The sequence below is a fragment of the Pelodiscus sinensis genome, chromosome 2 (assembly GCF_052426305.1).
Source record: "Pelodiscus sinensis isolate ZL-2025 chromosome 2, ASM5242630v1, whole genome shotgun sequence".
NCBI lineage: Eukaryota > Metazoa > Chordata > Testudines > Trionychidae > Pelodiscus > Pelodiscus sinensis.
Genome location: NC_143053.1, coordinates 28,171,540 through 28,191,616, shown reverse-complemented (window position 1 = coordinate 28,191,616; position 20,077 = coordinate 28,171,540). Strand labels below are relative to the sequence as shown.

General features: G+C 39.4%; 1 protein-coding gene across 2 annotated transcripts in view; it reads right to left on the bottom strand.

Annotated features, from left to right (window-relative positions):
* CSMD3 (CUB and Sushi multiple domains 3) overlaps positions 1-20,077 on the bottom strand; it is a 1,180,750-nt gene that overhangs the window by 900,216 nt on the left and 260,457 nt on the right. For both annotated transcript variants that reach the window (XM_075920204.2, XM_075920205.2), the window contains exon 4: positions 18,382-18,576. In XM_075920204.2, coding sequence (XP_075776319.2) covers positions 18,382-18,576 — 195 coding nt within the window. The remainder of the gene's footprint in view (positions 1-18,381; positions 18,577-20,077) is intronic.

Below are 20,077 nucleotides of genomic sequence, written 5' to 3'. Positions count from 1 at the left end.
AGGTAGGCCAGATTTGTCTCTTTCCTCTGCAAACATTTATTTGTGATTTGTGCCTTACCACTAATGCTCAATCCAAAGGCAACTCTGGAGGATGAAAATTTATCTATCTGGAACACAATAATTAATCATTTCTAATACAGGAGAGCAACAACTCAATAACTAGTAAAGGAGGATACTTCAGTGAGATTATAATAGCTGAGAAATCACATTGAATCCAAAAAGTTATGTTTGTGAAACAGGGATTAATATAACCACTGTAAATTAAATGTGTGAGAAAACTACCAGGACCTAGATTGTCATCACTAAACTAAAAATGGCAGGTACAGGCATTGGTGTGGAAATTGACTTAATCCTCAAATAAGATAATACTAGGAACACCCTATATTTTTCCAATAGATATATATTTTGGTTTAGTATAATATAGAATTATGACTTACCCATGTCATAGGCAACACCTCTAACTAGATCTTTTATTGTGATGATTTTATGTTAGTTTATTCTTGTTTATTAGCCAATGAATTGGAAATAAAAATCCCCAGGAACTCCAGTTCCAGTACGTGAGCCAGGGTCATGGAGCAAAATATTAGTAGACCCATTAGTAGAAAGAACAATGAATAAAATCAATGAGCTTTGTTTCTGTGAATAATGTACTTTTCACTGGCAGTTTGGTCCAACATTATCAAAGACAATTCACTTGGAGAACAGAAGAACATAAGAACGGCCGTACTGGGTCAGACCAAAGGTCCATCCAACCCAGTAGCCTGTCTGCTGACAGTGGCCAGCACCAGGTGCCCCGGAGAGGGTGCACCAAAGACAATGATCAAGCGATTTGTCTCCTGCCATCCTTCTCCAGCCTCTGACAAACAGAGGCCAGGGACACCATTTCTATCCCCTGGCTATTAGCCTTTTATGGACCTAACCTCCATGAAATTATCTAGCTTCTCTTTAAACTCTGTTATAGTCCTAGCCTTCACAGCTTCCACTGGCAAGGAGTTCCACAGGTTGACTACACGCTGTGTGAAGAAGAACTTTCTTTTATTAGTTTTAAAGCTGCTACCTATTAATTTCATTTGGTGTCCTCTAGTTCTTCTATTTAGGGAACTAATAAATAACTTTCCTTTATCCGCCCTCTCCACACCACTCATGATTTTATATACCTCTATCATATCCCCCCTCAGTCTCCTCTTTTCTAAACTGAAAAGTCCCAGTCACTTTAACCTCTCTTTATATGGGACCTGTTCAAAACCTCTAATCATTTTAGTTGCCCTTTTCTGAACTCTTTCCAAGGCCAAAATATCTTTTGAGGTGATGAGACCACATCTGTACACAGTATTCAAGATGTGGGCGTACTATAGTTTTACGTCCTATTTTCTTATTTTCTATCCCTTTCTTTATAATTCCTAGCATCCTATTTGCCTTTTTGACTGCCACTGCACACTGTGTGGAAGTTTTCAAAGAACTGTCCACGATAACTCCAAGATCTCTTTCCTGATTTGTCATAGCCAAATTTGCCTCCATCATAGTGCACGTGTAGTTGGGGTTATTTTTCCCGATGTGCATTACTTTACACTTATCCACATTAAATTTCATTTGCCATTTTGTTACCCAATCACTCAGTTTGGTGAGATCTTCTTGGAGTCCCTCACAGTCTGCTTCTGTCTTCACTATCCTAAACAGTTTAGTATCATCCGCAAACTTTACCACCTCACTGCTTACCCCTTTCTCCAGATCATTTATGAATAAGTTGAAAAGGATTGGTCCCAGGACTAATCCTTGGGGGACACCACTAGTTACCCCTCTCCATTCTGAAAATTTACCATTTATTCCTACCCTTTGTTTCCTGTCTTTTAACCAGTTCTCAGTCCATCAAAGGACCTTCTCTCTTATCCCATGGCAATGTAATTTACACAAGAGCCTTTTGTGAGGGACCTTGTCAAAAGCTTTCTGAAAATCTAAGTATACTAACTCTACTGGATCCCCCTTGTCCGCATGTTTGTTAATCCCTTCAAAGAACTCTAATAGATTAGTAAGACATGATTTCCCTTTACAGAAACCATGTTGACTTTTGTCCAACAAATTATGTTCTTCTACATGCCTCGTAATTTTATTCTTTACTATTGTGTCGACTAATTTGCCCGGTACTGAAGTTAGACTTACCGGTCTGTAATTGCCAGGATCGCCTCTAGAGCCCTTTTTAAATATTGGTGTCACGTTGGCTACCTTCCAGTCATTAGGTATGGAAGCCGCTTTATTATCTTTAACCACAGATAATAGTTCAGCAGTTTGCCATTTGAGTTCTTATAGAATCCTTGGATGAATGCCATCTGGTCCCGGAGATTTGTTAACATTAAGTTTTTCTATTTGTTCGAAAACCTCCTCTAATGACACTTCAATCCGGGACAGTTCCTCAGATTCATCACCCACAAAGGATGGTGCAGATTTGGGAATCTCCCTAATGTCCTCAGCCGTGAAGACTGAAGCAAAGAAATCATTTAGTTTATCCGCAAAGGCTTTGTCGTCCTTGATTGCTCCTTTTATCTCTCGATCGTCTAGGGGACCCACAGGTTTTTTAGCAGGCTTCCTGCTTCTAATGTACTTAAAAACATTTTGTTATTTCTTTTTGAGTTTTTGGCTAGCTGTTCCTCAAAATCTTTTTTTGCTTTTCTTATTACATTATTACACTTGATTTGACAATGTTTATGTTCCTTTCTATTTATCTCACTAGGATTGGACTTCCACTTCTTAAAAGATGTTTTTTTGTCCCTCCCTGCTTCTTTTACATGGTGGGTAAGACACGGTGACTCTTTTTTAGGTCTCTTGCTATGTTTTTTTAATTTGGGGTTTACATTTAAGTTGGGCCCCTATTATGGTGTCTTTAAAAAGATTCCATGTAGCTTGCAGGGATTTGGCTCTAATCATTGTGCCTTTTAATTTCCATTTAACTAACCTCCTCATTTTTGTGTAATTGCCCTTTTTGAAATTAAATGCCAGAGTGCTGGACTGCTGAGGTGTTTTTCACACCACAGGAGACCATTGACTGTATTATTATTTTGAAACCCCCTCCCAACCCAAGAAAAGCAAATACCCCCCTCCAAAACACAACCCCTACTGCATGCTAAATTGGCTCAAACTGAAAAATGCTTATCGATTTTCTCTTTGGAAGAAGCAATACATTAAGACTTGAAAGACAAGATTCATTTTCCACAGAGGAATCAATCATCTTTCTTTGGTACTAATAAAGATGCAGCCATGAAGAATTTTAAAGCTTCATACCAGAATTTCAGCAAAGGAATTTATCTTTTATCTTCAGCAGCATTTCTGGCAATCACCCGTGCTCTTAGACTATGTCTAGAATACAGCGTTATTTCAAAATATCTTATTTTGAAATAACACGTCCAGACCCAAAATGCATTTTGAAATAGCGTTTAGCTATTTCAAAATAGCATGTCCACACAAGATATCTGGGACCGCCCTCCCGGACAGCCAGTTCTCAGGTTTCCCTGCTTGCTTGTCTACCTCGCTAAGGGACATCAAAGCATTTTTTCTCTGCATGCTCTGGTTGCTCTCACTCAGGACACCACAGGACTGTGCAGCATGGAACCAGAGCTGCCCCTGGGCACTCTGGTGCTTCTCCTGGATGTGTTGCTGCGAGCCTGGTAGCATGTTCTTCAGGCAGTAACAGTCCCCCTGGTGTGCCCCACTGGGGAGTTATCCCTCATTTCTCCCTCACATCCTTCCACTTACCCCTCCCTAAGCCCCCTTCCTGCTGTACAATAAAAGACACGTGTTCATTACAACAAAGTCTCTTTATTGAAGAAAACTGGGGTGGGGGGAATGAAACTGAGGTGAGACTGGGGAAAGAAGGTGGGAGAGGGGAGGAGAGAGGGTGGGAGTAGAGAGGGGGAAACCTGGGAGGAGAGAGCTGGCAGGGGGAGGAAAGGGGAGGAGAAGCTCAGGGTTGGAAGTCTCGCTGGCCCAACTGTCTCACAGCACCATGGGTGCAGGGGCTTCGTCATCCCCAGGGGGGTGGGGAGGGTGTGCAGGAGGGAGGGGGAGAAGGAGTGGGAGGAGGAGCGGTAGCTGGGGAGGCAGCAGGGGCTGGAGCGGCTGAAAGCTGTAACCTCTGCACAAGGGTCTGCAGATGCTGACAGATGGCATGGCCCTGGGCAAGCTGCTTCCACTGGAGCTGCAGGTCTTCCTGCACCAAGTGGTCGAGGGTGCAGTGCAGATCTCGCAATGCCCCCAGGAGCTCCTGCTGGTATTCCTACACTGTACGGGTGGGCCTGTGGCGTCCTCAGGTGCGGGAGGATGCCCCAGATGGTATGGTACGTCCTGCACTCACAGCTGGTGCGGCTGTGGAGAAACAAGAGAAGTGGTCAGTTAATCCCGGGGGACACAATGGGTGAAGCCCAGCGCCCCTCTGCAAGGCGAGGATGACAGTTCTCCACACCATCAGAGTCAATGTGCTTGCACAAAGGCCATATTTGGGATTTCCTGCTATCCCCGGGACTGGGAACTGCCCCGGGACTGCACCCATACCCCCCTCCCTCCAGTGTGTGTAGGGGGGAGGTGGAGGGAGAGATGTCCCCTGCCTCCGTGTAGAGGGGGTTTGAGGAAGGAGGGCGTCCTGCTAAGTCCCACCCTAGGGTCCAGGAGCATGTCATATCTCTTCACACACACACGTGGCTAACAGGCCAAGGCCTTTGTGTGGCAGCCAGCTGGGGCCACGTGCCCAGGGGTGGCACGGCATGTGCTTGCATGTGCACAGGTTGCTGTGTGATCTGTTGACAGCAAGGCCCATGTGCACGGTCTCCCCTTCCCCTTCATAAGGCGACAGTGATGGCACTCACATGTTGTTGCCTCCCCAGATGACACCGGCAACAGGTCCACTGGGATGGCTTGGGAGTCCTGGCTGCGCAGCATGCTCCCTCCAGGCTCCTGGCCCTCCTCCTCTTCCTCCTCCGTCATGCCCTGGTCTGGGCCCTCTGTCCCAGGGTCAATGACTACCTGGGGGACACAGACCATCCCGCATCCCAGAATGTAGTCCAGGACATCAAAATAGGGGCAGCTTTCTGGGTCTGCCCCTGTTTGGGATCTGCCCCCTGTGGCCCTGGCATAGGCCTGCCGCAGCTCCTTAATTTTCATTCAAATCTGCTCCTGGGTTCGGATGTGGCCTTTGGTGGCCAGGCTGGCAGCCATCCTGCCATAGATGGCCATGTTCCTCCATCTAGTATGGAGATCATGCTCCTGGGAGCTGAGGGACTGGGGTTGGGGAATGGTAGAGGCCTGGCTTGCACTTGCTGCCTGGCTCATGCTGGGGCCACTTGGTCGGGGCAGTGAATACAGCCACTCCCCGACTTGCGAACGGTCGAGTTATGACCATTCATACTTAGAACCAAAGCTCCCATGGAGCGGTCGTAAAGGCCGTCCCTGAGTTACGAACATGACCTGCTCTTACGAACAGCGTGGTCACGTGTAACTCAATGGGGTCCGAGTTATGAATGGATTGATTTTACGGACAAGTGTTTGATCCGTAACTTGTTCGTAACTCAGAGAGAGGCTGTACTGGCTCTGGGGTGGCAGGTATGGAGCTAGCACAGACACTGTGGCCAGACTCTACCCTTTTAAGGGCTCTGGTGGCGGGGAGGAGTAGGAGTAGGAGTAGGAGTAGGAGGAGAGGAGTTTTCCTGGTTGGGGCCAGAGGGCCAACAGGGCACCCTGGAAAGGGCTGGAGTCCCCCTATTTCCAAATAGCCCCTATTCCACGTCTACACAGTGCTTATTTCAAAATAGCAATTTCAAAATAGGCATTATTCCTTGTGGAATGAGATTTTCCAAGTTGGAAATAGGCCCTTCGCTATTTCGAATTAATTTTGAAATAGTGGTTGGCTTGTGTAGATGCTAGTACAGTGATTTCAAAATAACGGCTGTTATTTCGAAATAACTTACCCTAACAGTAATAACTCAAAATCTTAAAAGGGCTTTCACTGAAGGGAAATCATTTTTGTTACTTCTGCCTTTCATGTTTAATTAGTTATTTTATATATTAGTGTTTGCAAAGTGCTATTTAGAATCCCAATAGAACTCTTATAATCCACATTTATATACAGGTAAACCATAATTTTATGAATGAACTGCCAAAAAACAAAACAAAAACAAACAACAAAGCTTTTGTCAAGCTAGGATTTAATACTACAGCTGGTCCCTGACTTACAAATGAGTTATGGACCTGGTCATAACTCAAAATGTTCGTTAGTCAGACCCCATCCATTTACATGTGACTGTGCTGTTCGTAAGCGCAGATCGCGTTAGTAACTCAGGGTATGTCTACACTACCCTCCTAGTTCGAACTAGGAGGGTAATGTATGCATACCGCACTTGCTAATGAAGCCCGGGATTTGAATTTCCCGGGCTGCATTAGCATAAGCGGGGAGCCGCCATTTTTAAATCCCCGCTGCTTCGAACCCCGTGTAGCGCGGCTACACGGGGCTCGAACTAGGTAGTTCGGACTAGGGTGCCTATTCCGAACTACCGGTACACCTCGTTTCACGAGGAGTAACGGTAGTTCGGAATAGGACCCTAGTCCGAACTACCTAGTTCGAGCCCCGTGTAGCCGCGCTACACGGGGTTCGAAGCAGCGGGGATTTAAAAATGGCGGCTCCCCGCTTATGCTAATGAAGCCCGGGAAATTCAAATCCCGGGCTTCATTAGCAAGTGCGGTATGCATACATTACCCCGCTAGTTCGAACTAGCGGGGTAGTGTAGACATACCCTCAGGGATTGCCTTTACGAACGGTTAATGGGAGGTTTGGTCATAAGTATGAATGGTCGTAAATCAACCATTCATAACTCAGGGACCAGCTGTATATGAAGAAATCATAGTAACCCTAGTGAAAGCCTGGAGGCTACCAAGATGTTTTGGATCAAACAGTTTAATAAAACTGACAAATGGTCTGGTAGCACTTTATAGACTAAGGGTACGTCTAGACTACATGCCTCTGTCGCCAGAGGCATGTAGATTAGGCTACCAGACATAGGAAAATGAAGTGGCAATTTAAATAATCGCCCCTTCATTTAAATTTACATGGCTGCCGCGCTGAGCCGACAAACAGCTGATCAGCTGTTTGTCGGCTCAGCGCGATAGTCTGGACGCGCGGGTGGCGACATCAAAGGTATTTGTCAACCATCCAGGTATACCTCATCCCAGGAGGCATACCTGGGTGGTCGACAAATACCTTTGATGTCGCCACCCGCGCGTCCAGACTATCGCGCTGAGCCGACAAACAGCTGATCAGCTGTTTGTCGGCTCAGCGCGGCAGCCATGTAAATTTACATGAAGCGGCGATTATTAAAATCGCCACTTCATTTTCCTATGTCTGGTAACCTAATCTACATGCCTCTGGCGACAGAGGCATGTAATCTAGATGTACCCTAACAAAACATGTAGACAGTATCATGAGCTTTTGTGGGCACAGCCCACTTCTTCAGATGACCAGAGTTTTGAGTTTAGGATGTACAGACCCAAAATAAATACAGAACCTGGGGGGGGGGGGGGGGGGGGTAAGGGAAGGAAAAAAAGGAGCAGGGTGGCAGACAGGAAGCAGAGAGTCTAGAAAAATCAGGAAGGTAGGTTGATAGTGTCCCAACTATCCTTCATCACGATTAACTCACTTCTTTAGCATGAGAATTGAATTCATGGATGATCTCTAATTTCATTTCTTCTCTGTGTATCTGGCTAGTAGAATTGGTTTGTGACAAGACAGCCTCTTGAAAATCTTTTAAACAGTGATTAGGAAGATTAAAATGTTCCAACAGGTTTCTGTATGTTCCTTTTATGTGTATCTGATTTGTGTCCATTGATTCTTTCCCGCAGAGACTGTCCAGTTTTTCCAATATATATAGCAGTGGGGGCATTGATGGCATTTGATGGCATAGAACAAATTACTGGATGTGCAGTCAAATGACCTTTTGATTTGGTAGCGTATGTTGTTGGCTCCAGTGATTAATTCACTAGTATAGATATGGACTCAGTCATGATGTAGGCTGGTTGGGACACTATCAACCTAACATTCAGTGAAGGTGCAAATAGTTCTATAGGTGAGTCTAGACTACATCCCTCTTTCGACAGAGGTTTACAGGATCTTTTGAAAAAAGCTTCTATTTTCAAAAGAACCACTTCTAGACTGCGTTTTACTTTCAAAAGAGTGCTTTTTTCAAAAGAGTGCCATGATGTGATTACACAAATGAAGCATGGGAAATTCAAATCCCGCTTCATTTGCAATTTCAAAGTGCCTAATTTACATCCCTCTGTCGAAAGAGGGATGAAGTCTAGACACATCCTTTGTGTGGATTCCTATGTTAGGAAGAATACTATCAATTGACTTTCATTCTCATCTGCTTTCATTTTAACTACCCAATCTTCAGATACTTACTGATTTCCTCTACCTTCCTGATTTTCTATACTCCCTGTCTTCCGCCCCCCCCCATTTATTTTGGGTCTGCACATCCTAAAGTCAAAACTCTGGTCATCTGAAGAAGTGGCTGAAGAAATCCCTCATGAGCCCCCACTTGTAACTCTGGCCATGTGTGGGGAGAATTGAACCTGGGACTTCCGAAGCTTAGTGCTTGAGCCTCTACTGAATTAGCTAAAAACCACCTGCCTTTCAGGTAAGGCTGTAGGGAACAGTCATTATCCCCTCTGTAAGTGATCCCATCTTAGTGCCACTAGATGGAGAAGTACACTACACCCAGATGCATAGGTTACACCAGGACTATAGATCTAACATTTCCACTCTTACAAAAATATGAAAGGAACATTAAAATATACAATTGACCAGGACAGTGTTTTATATCATATATGAAAGACTGGCTATGTATTAAAATGAAGCCCCTATTACCACACTGTGGCACTGATGTTATGCTAAACACGAGGGCAAATAATTCACATTGTTAACTGCTATCATCCTGTGACCTTTTTCAACACTGCAGTTTTTCAAATTTCTGATGTCCATTCAACCTCTTTGTTTCAGATTAATTTTCCCAGATAAATGGATATGCCTTTTTCAGGTATAAATCTCACTTTGTTATATCCCTATTTGTAAACAGCACGTATTTCAACATCATTGCAAATATGATCCACATTATTTATTCCCCATTCCACATTATTAAAGGAGATAGTAAAAAAGATTAGACCTAAAATTCTGTATCTTTTCTGAAACTTCCCCTTGTTTCCAATCCTGAACTAATGCCTTCTTGTTTAATTCCAGGCTTGGTTATATGAAGCAGAGAACCTCTGTGATTCTCTTTTCTGTTTATTATCTGTATCCTTAGGGGAAAAATGAATAGATAACATAAAAGGTCACCACCAAGTTCTTCATTACCTGTTTTGATCTCAAGACCATTTGTAGATTCTTTTGGTCTAGTACAGCCCATTTCCACTTATCCTTTTGTTGCTCCTGTATTAATTGTGCCCATCTATAATGACATTGTTTTTATGAGCATTATCGCATAAATTACCTTTATGCCAATAATAACCCTCATTTGGAGTATTTTTTATTTCTTCTTGCCTATTTCCCCATATTCCCTTTTTGTCACTGTCTGGTTCAAAGGCCTGTACATGCCATCACTGAGGAAGGTACATGCCATCACTGAGAAAGGTACTGTTCTAATAAATGCAAACACATTGGACCACTGACATATTCACCTAAGGCCAAATCATTTCCTGGCTTCAGTGGAACTAGACCAATTTCCAACAGCTGAGGATCTCTTCTCTTGCCAATAAGAGGAAGACCAAAATCATGCTGAATTAAGTTCCTAGAAGGTCCTTTGTGTTCTTATTAAATAGCTCTTTTTAGTATTGATGAAGATTCCTGCCCTCTCCTGGTGATGTAACATAACATTTTGCATACTGCAAAGTAGGAATATGCAGTCCAAGTCCTTTCCTTTTTAATAACTTGACTGACAGCTTGATTATGGTGGTCAGTTGAGGATTCTCACCCAAATGCATTCAGTTGCCAATTAATGTAGAAACTGGAACTATATAACCTCTTCAGTTTAACATACAGGCTGGCTAGAGCTAAAACAGCCCGAGTACTAGAGACAGCGAAGTATATCTAAACTGGGGAAATGTCACTGATAATTTTGGAATTAGGCTCAAACATTCCTTTAAGGGCTTGGATACTGAAGAGAAGCTTGGCATTTGTGGTCTGATGAGATCTTACATTTATTGTGTAAGCCATATTCCAATATGAACTATAGAAACGAATGGGACTGCTTTTTAAAACATGCATACGTAATATTAAAACGTATATAAGAATATGGTAGTTTCATTAAAATTAATCAGTCATCTATATTTGTTAATCCTTGTCTTTTTCTTAGATTGTAAACTCTTTGGGACTAGTGCAATCTTTTTGTTCAATATATGGACTTCACCTACCACAATGGGACTTTAATCTTCGAGTGGAGCTTCTAGGCTGTTTGATAATACAAATAACAATAAATAATAATTCCAGCAGGCCAGCTAATAGCCAAATATCTCTGCATTGTGGAAAAACACTATGGCTGTATCTACACTGGCATGAATTTCCGGAACTGCTTAAAACGGAATACTATTCCGTTTTCAGTTTTTCCGGAAAAGGAGCGTCTACATTGGCAGGATGCTTTTCCGGAAAAGCCCTTTTTCCGAAAAAGCGTCTGTGGCCAATGTAGATGCACTTTTCTGGAAAAGAGCCCCAATCACCATTTTCGCGATCGGGGCTTTTTTCCGGAAAAGACTAGTGGGCTGTCTACACTAGCCCTTTTCCAGAACAGTGTTCCGGAAGAAGGACTTATGCCCGAGCGGGAGCAGAATAGTTTTTCCAGGATAGCGGCTGATTTTGTACAGTAGAGTGTCGTTGCTTTTCCAGAAATTCAAGGGCCAGTGTAGACAGCTCGCAGCTTATTCCAGAAAAGCGGCTGATTTTCCGGAATAAGTGGCCCAGTCTAGACACAGCCTATGAAGGGCAAGTATGAATTTTTACAGATATGCAGAATGGTTACTTGACATTCAGCTAATCATAATATTAAGTTACATAAACATTTTCTTTATAAATGAAAAGTAAGAGGAGGAAGCTCTGGGATGTTAATCCAGTTTAGTATACTTTCATTGTTTATAATAAAGTCATATTTAAAACATAACAGAGTAATTTATGTGCCTAAAAATGCATTCCACATTATTCTGTCTGGGTCTGTCAATAATACCTATTTAGTCTAGGCTATATAATAGGTATTTATATTATTTTATAATAACATGCTTCCTGACTCTGATCACATGCCAATATCAGTAAGCAACAGTAATTGCAGTGAATTCAGTGGAGTTTCATCACTGTACAACTGGTCTGAATAAGCTTAGACTTGGATATTATGTCTCTATGGAGAAAGACATAAACACCCCCTCCCTCCATGCACACATATTATTTCTCTTCATCTGGATCAACTATATTTGCTCACATAAATTGTGACTGGGATTGTATATGTATGTGAAATGAACCTGATAATGAGAACCAAATATTGTGCTCAGATAATGACTCTGAGATAATGAGAAAAGGCAAATATAGTATGATATTATAGAATACAATGTCAGTGCATTTCACGTGGGCATACGTTTTTTTTTCCATTTTCTTGTTTAAAAATTACACATTTCAGAGACAACTAAGATTTTTTGGCATAAATATAAACCACAGACTGAATTAGCCCCCCTCAGACCCATTTGCATCATGCTGTTGTCTCAGTTGGAAACCCTTTTTCCATCAAACTAAAAACACAAAACAAAAACTATTCTTATGTGTAATTTGGGGGAGATTGTCATTACCATTTGCAGATTGTACCATCTGAGTTCCTTAATCTAACAACTGTGAGAACCTCAGCCATTCACGACTATCGAGTTAGGCTATTAGCTGTAAAATGTCTCTAATGGAATTTGTCAAACAGCAAAATGAAAAAAAAATGGGGTCGGTCATCCGATATGTAAATCCTTCCTTTCTTTCAGACATGATTTTTTCAGTTTTGAATTGGGGGTTTCACTTCCTTTTCTTTTTAATTTTTAATTTAACAATCCAGAGTGCATTCAATTCAAGTCACATGGGGCAAGATTGAAATTTAGCTTCTGCCCTAAGGAAGAAGTGGCATGTGGCTGTTCCTGGGAAGGAACTATTATTCTTGGAGACTGTTCTTTCTCCATTTCCAACTCATTATTGGGGGGAAGTAATTTCCTGCAGCCCTTTAGCTGATACAGCTTGCTTCCCACCCCAGGCCATCTCAGCTCCACTGACTGGAACATTGTGGGTATGTAGAGCTGGGATAATGGGGTGGAGGATAGATTTTTACTTCTACTCTCACTTTCTCTCCTGTGTGGCCATGTAGAGCTAGGTGACAAATCATCCTATAGGCATGAAGTGTGGCCTTATGGTTAGAACAGGGGCTCAGCAGAGCTAGGTTTTATTTATCAGTCTATCACTAAACCACTTACATATCTGTGTCTCAGTTTATCCTTCTGTAAAATGCTTATGTTACTATGTAATCAACCTTGAGGAATGCTTTGAAGTTTCATGCCTTTTCTATTTTTCAAAGTGCTTTGAAATCCTCCAGATAAGATACTATGTAAGCACAGAGTATTACTGATATTATATAAGAAGATATGCTTCCTCTAGAAGAGCTTAGTGTCCTGCCTCAATTTAGATCATCTCAGATTAATTTTTCCTACTCTCTGCCTTTAAACCTGCCAAGCATTCAAAAACAATAATCTGATTTATTTTACCAAAGGGAATATATCAGTGATATATAGTTAGCATAAATTTCCTCTCCAGCAGCTTCTGAATGCAAAAAGTGTCAAATATTTAATTCTGAGCTGGATGCTCCAACTCCAATTCGACTCCTGTTAGAACATTTTTGGATTCTACATAGCCAGATAGCTTGAAGCCTACACACAGGAAGCAAATCCATACATAATAAAATGGAGTGCACAATTTTCACATAACGATGTTGGAAGGAAAAGTATGAGATTCTAAGAACCATATGAAAAGAACAATTTAATGATCATTTAAGACATAATGCAATTTGGAAAAGCATGAAAAATCAACTCAAAATATTGGACGATAACTAATATAAAAGTCTAAAATACATCTGGTTTCCACAAAAATTGCACCCTAGTCAGATGCTCAAGCATTCAGATTTGCTCTCATAACTGAACTGAAGAAATGCATGTGGAAAAAAATGATGACAAAGGAGGCTGAATGGCTAATTCTGTGTCTTTTCTGGTTTTCTAAACATTTCCTCTAGCCACAATAGCCCCAAAATTGTTGATCTGGATATCTGACATGTCTGCACACTGAGCATATTTAGCAGACATTTGGCAAATTGGCTTTCAGTCTTAAATCCTTTAAATCGTCATCATAAGTAACCATCATTATCCCTTACAACACAATAAGTCCATAAGACAGAAGGCAAATAATGAAAATCATCGCTGCCCTAGTCTTATTTTTTCAGTTCTTTTATGTTCTGAGGTAATCATGCTACTTCCACCATTAGTGCACAAAGGACAGAGCCTTTAGGCTACCCTCTCCATTTCTTACTCAAAGGCTACCAAAGATAAACTTGTTTAGGTAGCTTGTTACTGGACATTCTTAAAGGATACCCAAGAGATGCCCTTCTCATCTCCCATGTTGTATAATGTAGTTGTGCATATTCTAGGACCTCCTTATTTCTTACCCTGCCTGTCCATTTTATGTTGAGATTGTGTGTGTGTGTGTGTGTGTGTGTGTGTGTGTGAGAGAGAGACAGAGAGACAGAGAGAGAGAGAGAGAGAGAGAGATTGGCACACTAGCTTCTGCTATAGTTAAAACTAAGTACTTCTATTGTAAAATAACTATCAGGGAAATGTTAGATCGTTTCTGAAGGACAAAAAGCTTTCCTCAAAGTAGTTCTTATTACTAGGAAAACTTTTAATGGAACTGAGTTCATTCCATGCTTCTCTAATTTCCTCTGTGTGGGATACATTCCACTTCCCTTCATTAAGAGGTCAGTGAGGAAATTCCAGGCTGCAAGAATGTCTATAATAGAAATAATTTTCTGGGAATTTAAATAAAATTATTTTCTTGACATTTTTTATCAAATTAAAATTCATTTCCAAATGAAACAAAATATAACAGCATTAGAATAAAGATTTCCATAATATAATTGTTTCTTTTACCTTGCAATAGAGCAAGTTTTTAAAATATAGAAGTCAGAATATCATCCCTGATTATCAAATTGTTTAATTAATATAACCTTTACGAAATTGTTTTGTTTAAAAACTGATAATGCATTATGCACAGCATAATTGACATCTTCACAACACAATAAATCCAAATAGTTTCTTGTTTAGCTAACATTTTTTCACTTTTGTGGATATCCAATAAAAATGACATATTTTAAGGACTGCTTGACAGTCTTGTGAAAATTACAGGTGAACATTTTGAATGGGTCATTATAAATTGCAGTTGGCAATTGGGTTTTGAAATAAAGCAATGAGTCTTTTGCGCTACTCATTACTGGAAGTACTTATTTTCCAGTGGAAACCAAAAGAGACTGGTAGAAACAAGCTAACCAGCAACCAATCAAACATCAACAAAATTGTCAACAAAAATATAGCATATAAAATGTACAATATCATTTCAGGAAACTTAGTTGATCCTGCATTTGCAACACCATGCAGTACTTTTGTATCCATATGAACCACTGTTAACTTCAATCCACATAAATGAAAGGGCCCCACCACAAAAACCTGATTGCAGAAGGAAAGTTCATGTACTGAAATGACCTAATGAAAAACATGAAACCTTGAAATTTAGCACTTACGCTCTGTGTCTTGTCCTTCACATCTGCCTACGAGGGTCTATTCCACCGGGATCCTTCAAATTATCTAGTCCATTTCTAGTGTGCTAAAAATGACTACAAGAGTTGTTTGTTTCTGCTTTGGTTACAGCTATTTACATTATGCTATTAATTTCACCGAGAAGCAGACAATAAAATTCAGCAACTGCTAGAGTAGAAAATACTTTGACTTTTTGCACTCCAATGAATCAAAATCAAAGGAAACAGCAATCATACATTAATCTGCAAAATATCACCAGGAATTATTCATTACAAATTCCCCCAAATAGTAAGACCTTCTTACCTCCAGTCACACACACACACACACACACACACACACACACACACACCTTCCTAATGTAGAAGCCATTTTGTAGGGTGTGATGAGACACTTATCAGTGACACTCCCTATTGATGAAGACATAATCAAGGAAAATCTCCTTGATTTTCCAGAAATTGAGGGAAAGAAACATTAAGTTTGTTAGACTGTAATCTAAGTTAAATACTGAGTAATTAAAGCATTTTACAAAGTGGTGAGGAACCTGTTAAAACAGAAGCAGCACAGATTACTGTAGGAAATATAATCTTAGGCATTTGATAGATGGAACACAGATTCATATATTTTATGTGATCCGCATTGTGATCACATAGTCTGATCTCCTGCGCAATCCAGGCCAAGGGACCTTACCCAATAATCTCTGCGTTAATACTATGATTTCTATTTGAGCTATAGGGTATCTTTTAGAGAAAAAGATAATCTTGCTTTGAAGACTTAAAGTGACAAAGAATTCACCGCATTCTAGGTTAAGTTGTTTTAGTGGCTATTTATCTTCACTATTAAAAACGTGTGCACTTTTCCCAGCATGAATTTGCCTAGCTTCAGTTTCCTACCACTAGATCTTGAGGGGAAGGGTTCTGTTAGATTAATGACCTTTCTGCTCTTGGAAATCTCTTTCCTTTGTAGATCATGATCAGATCACCTCTTATCTTTCTTAATATATAAACTACATAGACTGAGATTCTTTAGTTTCTCACTAACATGCATTATTTCCAAACTTCAAATCACTCTTGTAGTTTTTCCTCTAAATCCTTGGAATTTTTAAATGTATTTTTTTAAGTGGGGACACCAGAATGGGCTACAGAATTCCAGTAACAGTCTCTTCAATGATATATGAAGAGGTACTACCATCAACTTCTTCCTACTTGATATTCTTCTGTGTATGTGTGTGTGTGTGTGTGTGTGTGTGTATGTATATATATATATATATATATATATATATATATATATATATATATATATATATATATATATATATATATATATGGATTGTATTTGTAATTTTAGCCACAACATAGCATAATCATCTCATGTTCAATTAATTATCTTTTATAACCCTTAAACTCTTTTTAGTGTCACCACATTTCAGAATACAGTCCCAATTCTAGAAGTACCATCTACATAATTTTTTTCTTTATGTTTGTGCTTGCGCTTGTTAAAACAGATTTTGTTCAAGTAAGTAGAGCTGCCAAGAGGGTGACAACTGCATTTTGTGGCAACTTTTGAGGTTACAAAATTTGTTGAACAAAAAATAATTTCTTGAACATCTAAATTAAAACAGAATTTTATTAAGGCACATTTTGGGGGCTGCTAGTTTGGGTATTTGCCTAGGATTTAACTACTCTAGGTTCACATTCCTTCTCTGACTGTCTCAAAAGAATTTTTCATCACAGATCATTCCAAATCAGGTGAACTAGGGACTTGGATTTGGTTCTACCCATCACTGGCTAGCATACCAATGATCTAGTTACAGATTGTCTTAAAAGCTTTCCTGATGACAGTTTTGAAAACTAGCTTCAGCAAAAATATTTTAAATAGATCTATAAATGAGCTTACCGTCCTAAAAGTCACTCATATAAGTGACTTCATCTCATCACTATTCATTATATTTACACACTTTTATGTCAACAGCAACATTTACCAGCATGGTTCTTTATTTTTTTCTGCATCACTAATAAAGTATTTAATAGCTTTGGATTGAGATTAGAACCGCACTAGAAAGACGGAATTGGATGACAGTCCCCAATTTACAAATATTTTTGTGACCTATCAGATATCAGTTTTAATCCATTTAATATGAGCTTTATTATTTTATAGTGACAGTTTATTCATCAGAATGTGAAAGACTGAGTCAAAAGCCTTAAAGAAGACTGAGTATATTATGCTAACAAAGTTACCAACTAAAGTGATGATCTCATCATGAAACAATATCAAATGTGTCTCACAATACCTATTTTCCATAAAACCATTTGATTGAAATGATATCAATTATTATTTGCTCTTTAATGATTGTGTCCCATATCAGCTATTCCATGATTTTATGTGGGACCAGTGTTAAACTGTTTTATAGTTTACCTGGGTCATCCCATTTACCCTGTTACATGTGGCCATGACTTTGGCTTGTTCTTCCCACTCAGTTTTTCTCCTGATTGTTTTCAGCTTGGAAATGGCCCTGTTTAAAGATCAAATTACCGGCTGCCTTTATATTCTGCTTTTACATAAATTCAATTAAGTCATAATCGCCTTTACTTGGGAAGCCATCTATTCTCAAGCCATCTTTATCTACCAGAATGAGGTCTAATCTAGTATGACCCTGAGATGATTGCAATACATGTTGTGCTAGAAAGTTATCTATATTTTTAGGACCCACAATGATGTTTAGCTGGGGGCAGCATACACACTCCAGTGTATGGCCCTCCCATTGAAATCCACATGTTACTAATTTTGATCCAAAATAGATGAGAAGAAAGGCCAAATCATGCTTGTTTTACTTGTGTCAGCAATGGCTCCATTTGTATGAGTAAAACTAACTGACATGCAAGCTGACAGTTTTTTTTTCTCCACTTTATGTTTTTGAACTTCATTCAGTAGAGATAGCTAATTGACAACATGTGTGATAAGTTACTTTCACTGAAGTCAATGGCAAGATTCCCAATAACATTATTAGGCCTACCATTAGACCCTTGAAGCACAGATAGCTTCAAAAGAATGCGGCCAAATAAATCCTATAGCAGATCTGAAGAAATTATGACTCCAAAGAGTGTACATGTGATGCATCAAATCATAATAAAGTAATAAATAGGGCAACAATTTATTTGGGAAAAGTGTAGCCCTGTACTATGATGGTACATTATTTGTTGCAGTTAGAAGCTTATTTATTCTAATATAGAATATTTTGGAAAATTATTCTCTTAATTGTTTTCCAAATGTGCACTGGAATTCCATCTTTTTCTTCTATGGTAAAAAGGGGGTGGGGGAGAATTAGGTTTTAAATGCAGAATTGGCAGAACAATTAGGAGGTGCATATAGTAAATTCAGAAAAAAATGTTTTGTAGTTGCAATCCAAAAGTTATTTATGTTTATTTTACAGACCTAGTGAGTTGCTTCAACTCATAAGTTCTCATTAAATACTTATAGAAAAATCATAGCATTTCTTACCTCTGCAGATAGGAACTGGGAAATCCCATGATGCTGTGTTCACTGAGTTAGCTATGCAGGTAAGCTGAGGGTGGCCATCCAAAATGTATCCAGTTACACAGCTGTAGCGGATTTTATCACCAACATCAAATTTTGTACCAGACAAGATGCCCTTTGGTGGAACGCCTGGATTGCCACAAGAACTGCTCTGTAACTCTGTAAGGGAGAAAATATGTAGTTATTAATTATGTCTATATAAATCACGGTCTATACTGTATTAATAATTTGGAAAAATAAATTGTGACCATTTAGGAGCAGGAACTGTGTCTTCATATGTGTTTTTCAAGCACTCAACACAATAATTTATTCATGTTGATTTGGCCCTTTGGGTACTGTGTATTGAGAATGGAATTGGAATGTCAATCTAAATAGTACAAATATGCTTTGGATGATGAATAACTATTGATTCCATTTGTCCCTCACAAAATAGAAAAGCCATCCACTTCTGTTTACTCCCAAATAGAATCCACCTGAGAAATAAAGACAATAAGAAAATGGTCCATATCTTGTGAGGAACTTTCTCTAAGGCCCCACAGATCAGTCAAATTTGGGAGTTCCTCTATCAAGAATAGAAACTACAATTGCTAAATGAGAGTACTAAGTTTTCACAATTTGCCTATGGATAAAAGCTCTTTCTCCCACCCAAATAACCTAAAAAAGAAATCTAAGTTACCACATGAGGGAGACATATTGCCTTCCTGTGCAAAGTGTCTCATTTCACACTGAGTTGATTAAAAGATGAGTGGGGAAGCTGCAAATTAAGCAAATTAGATATGATTGACCATAAGATTGAAGGTTAAATTGGGTAAGGATTAACCCAAGAAATCCAAAGAACATGTTTTCACCCCAAATTATAAACTATATATTATTTTCCTGGAATAGCAAATATACTATAGATTATCTATCTTTCACCCAAATTAGAAGCTGCACATTGGCTTGGCTTGAGAGTCAAATCTGCATCATTCTGTAAATAGCCTGACATTCTTATGTATAACCAAAGAATAATTGGAGTACGTCTTTCAAGTTTAAAATAATATATAAGGAATTTTGTTGGTTTTCATTGTAAATAATTGTTTATTCTAGTAGTAATAGAAATTATCTGGCACAATGAGGACGTAATGTTGGAAGATACAAAGCAAAATATAACTTTGAAGTAATGAAATAATGAAGTACCATCCTTAAAATGAATCAAAATTAAAAAGTCTCCAATAAGAATAGGATTAAATACATTTGTTATACACCAGTGTTATCAACTGAATACCAGTGGAAGCAGCAGACACTAAAGAGCTAAAAATTTGAGCATCTACTTCATATTAAATAACCATAAAAAATTGAAAACAATAACTTCAAGCAATTGCTTTTAATATCCTTAGCTTGTCTTTTTTTTTTGACCAATCCAAGTAAAGAGTAGTAACCATATTCAATGTCTTTAAGACAAGTGCATCCTTTGAAATGTTGTAAATATGTTGAGAACTAAGCATTTTTAATCACAAATATATGTAATAAAATGTTTGGTAAATTATGCTGTTCCTTTTGTTCCTTGTTGTAACTGATGAACTTCAACTTCATAATTGCTTGCAAAGCTGTACTGTGTGGGTTCACACTAAGAAAATTGTTTGGTTCTACCCTGAGTAATCAACTCTAGACTGTGCTATAT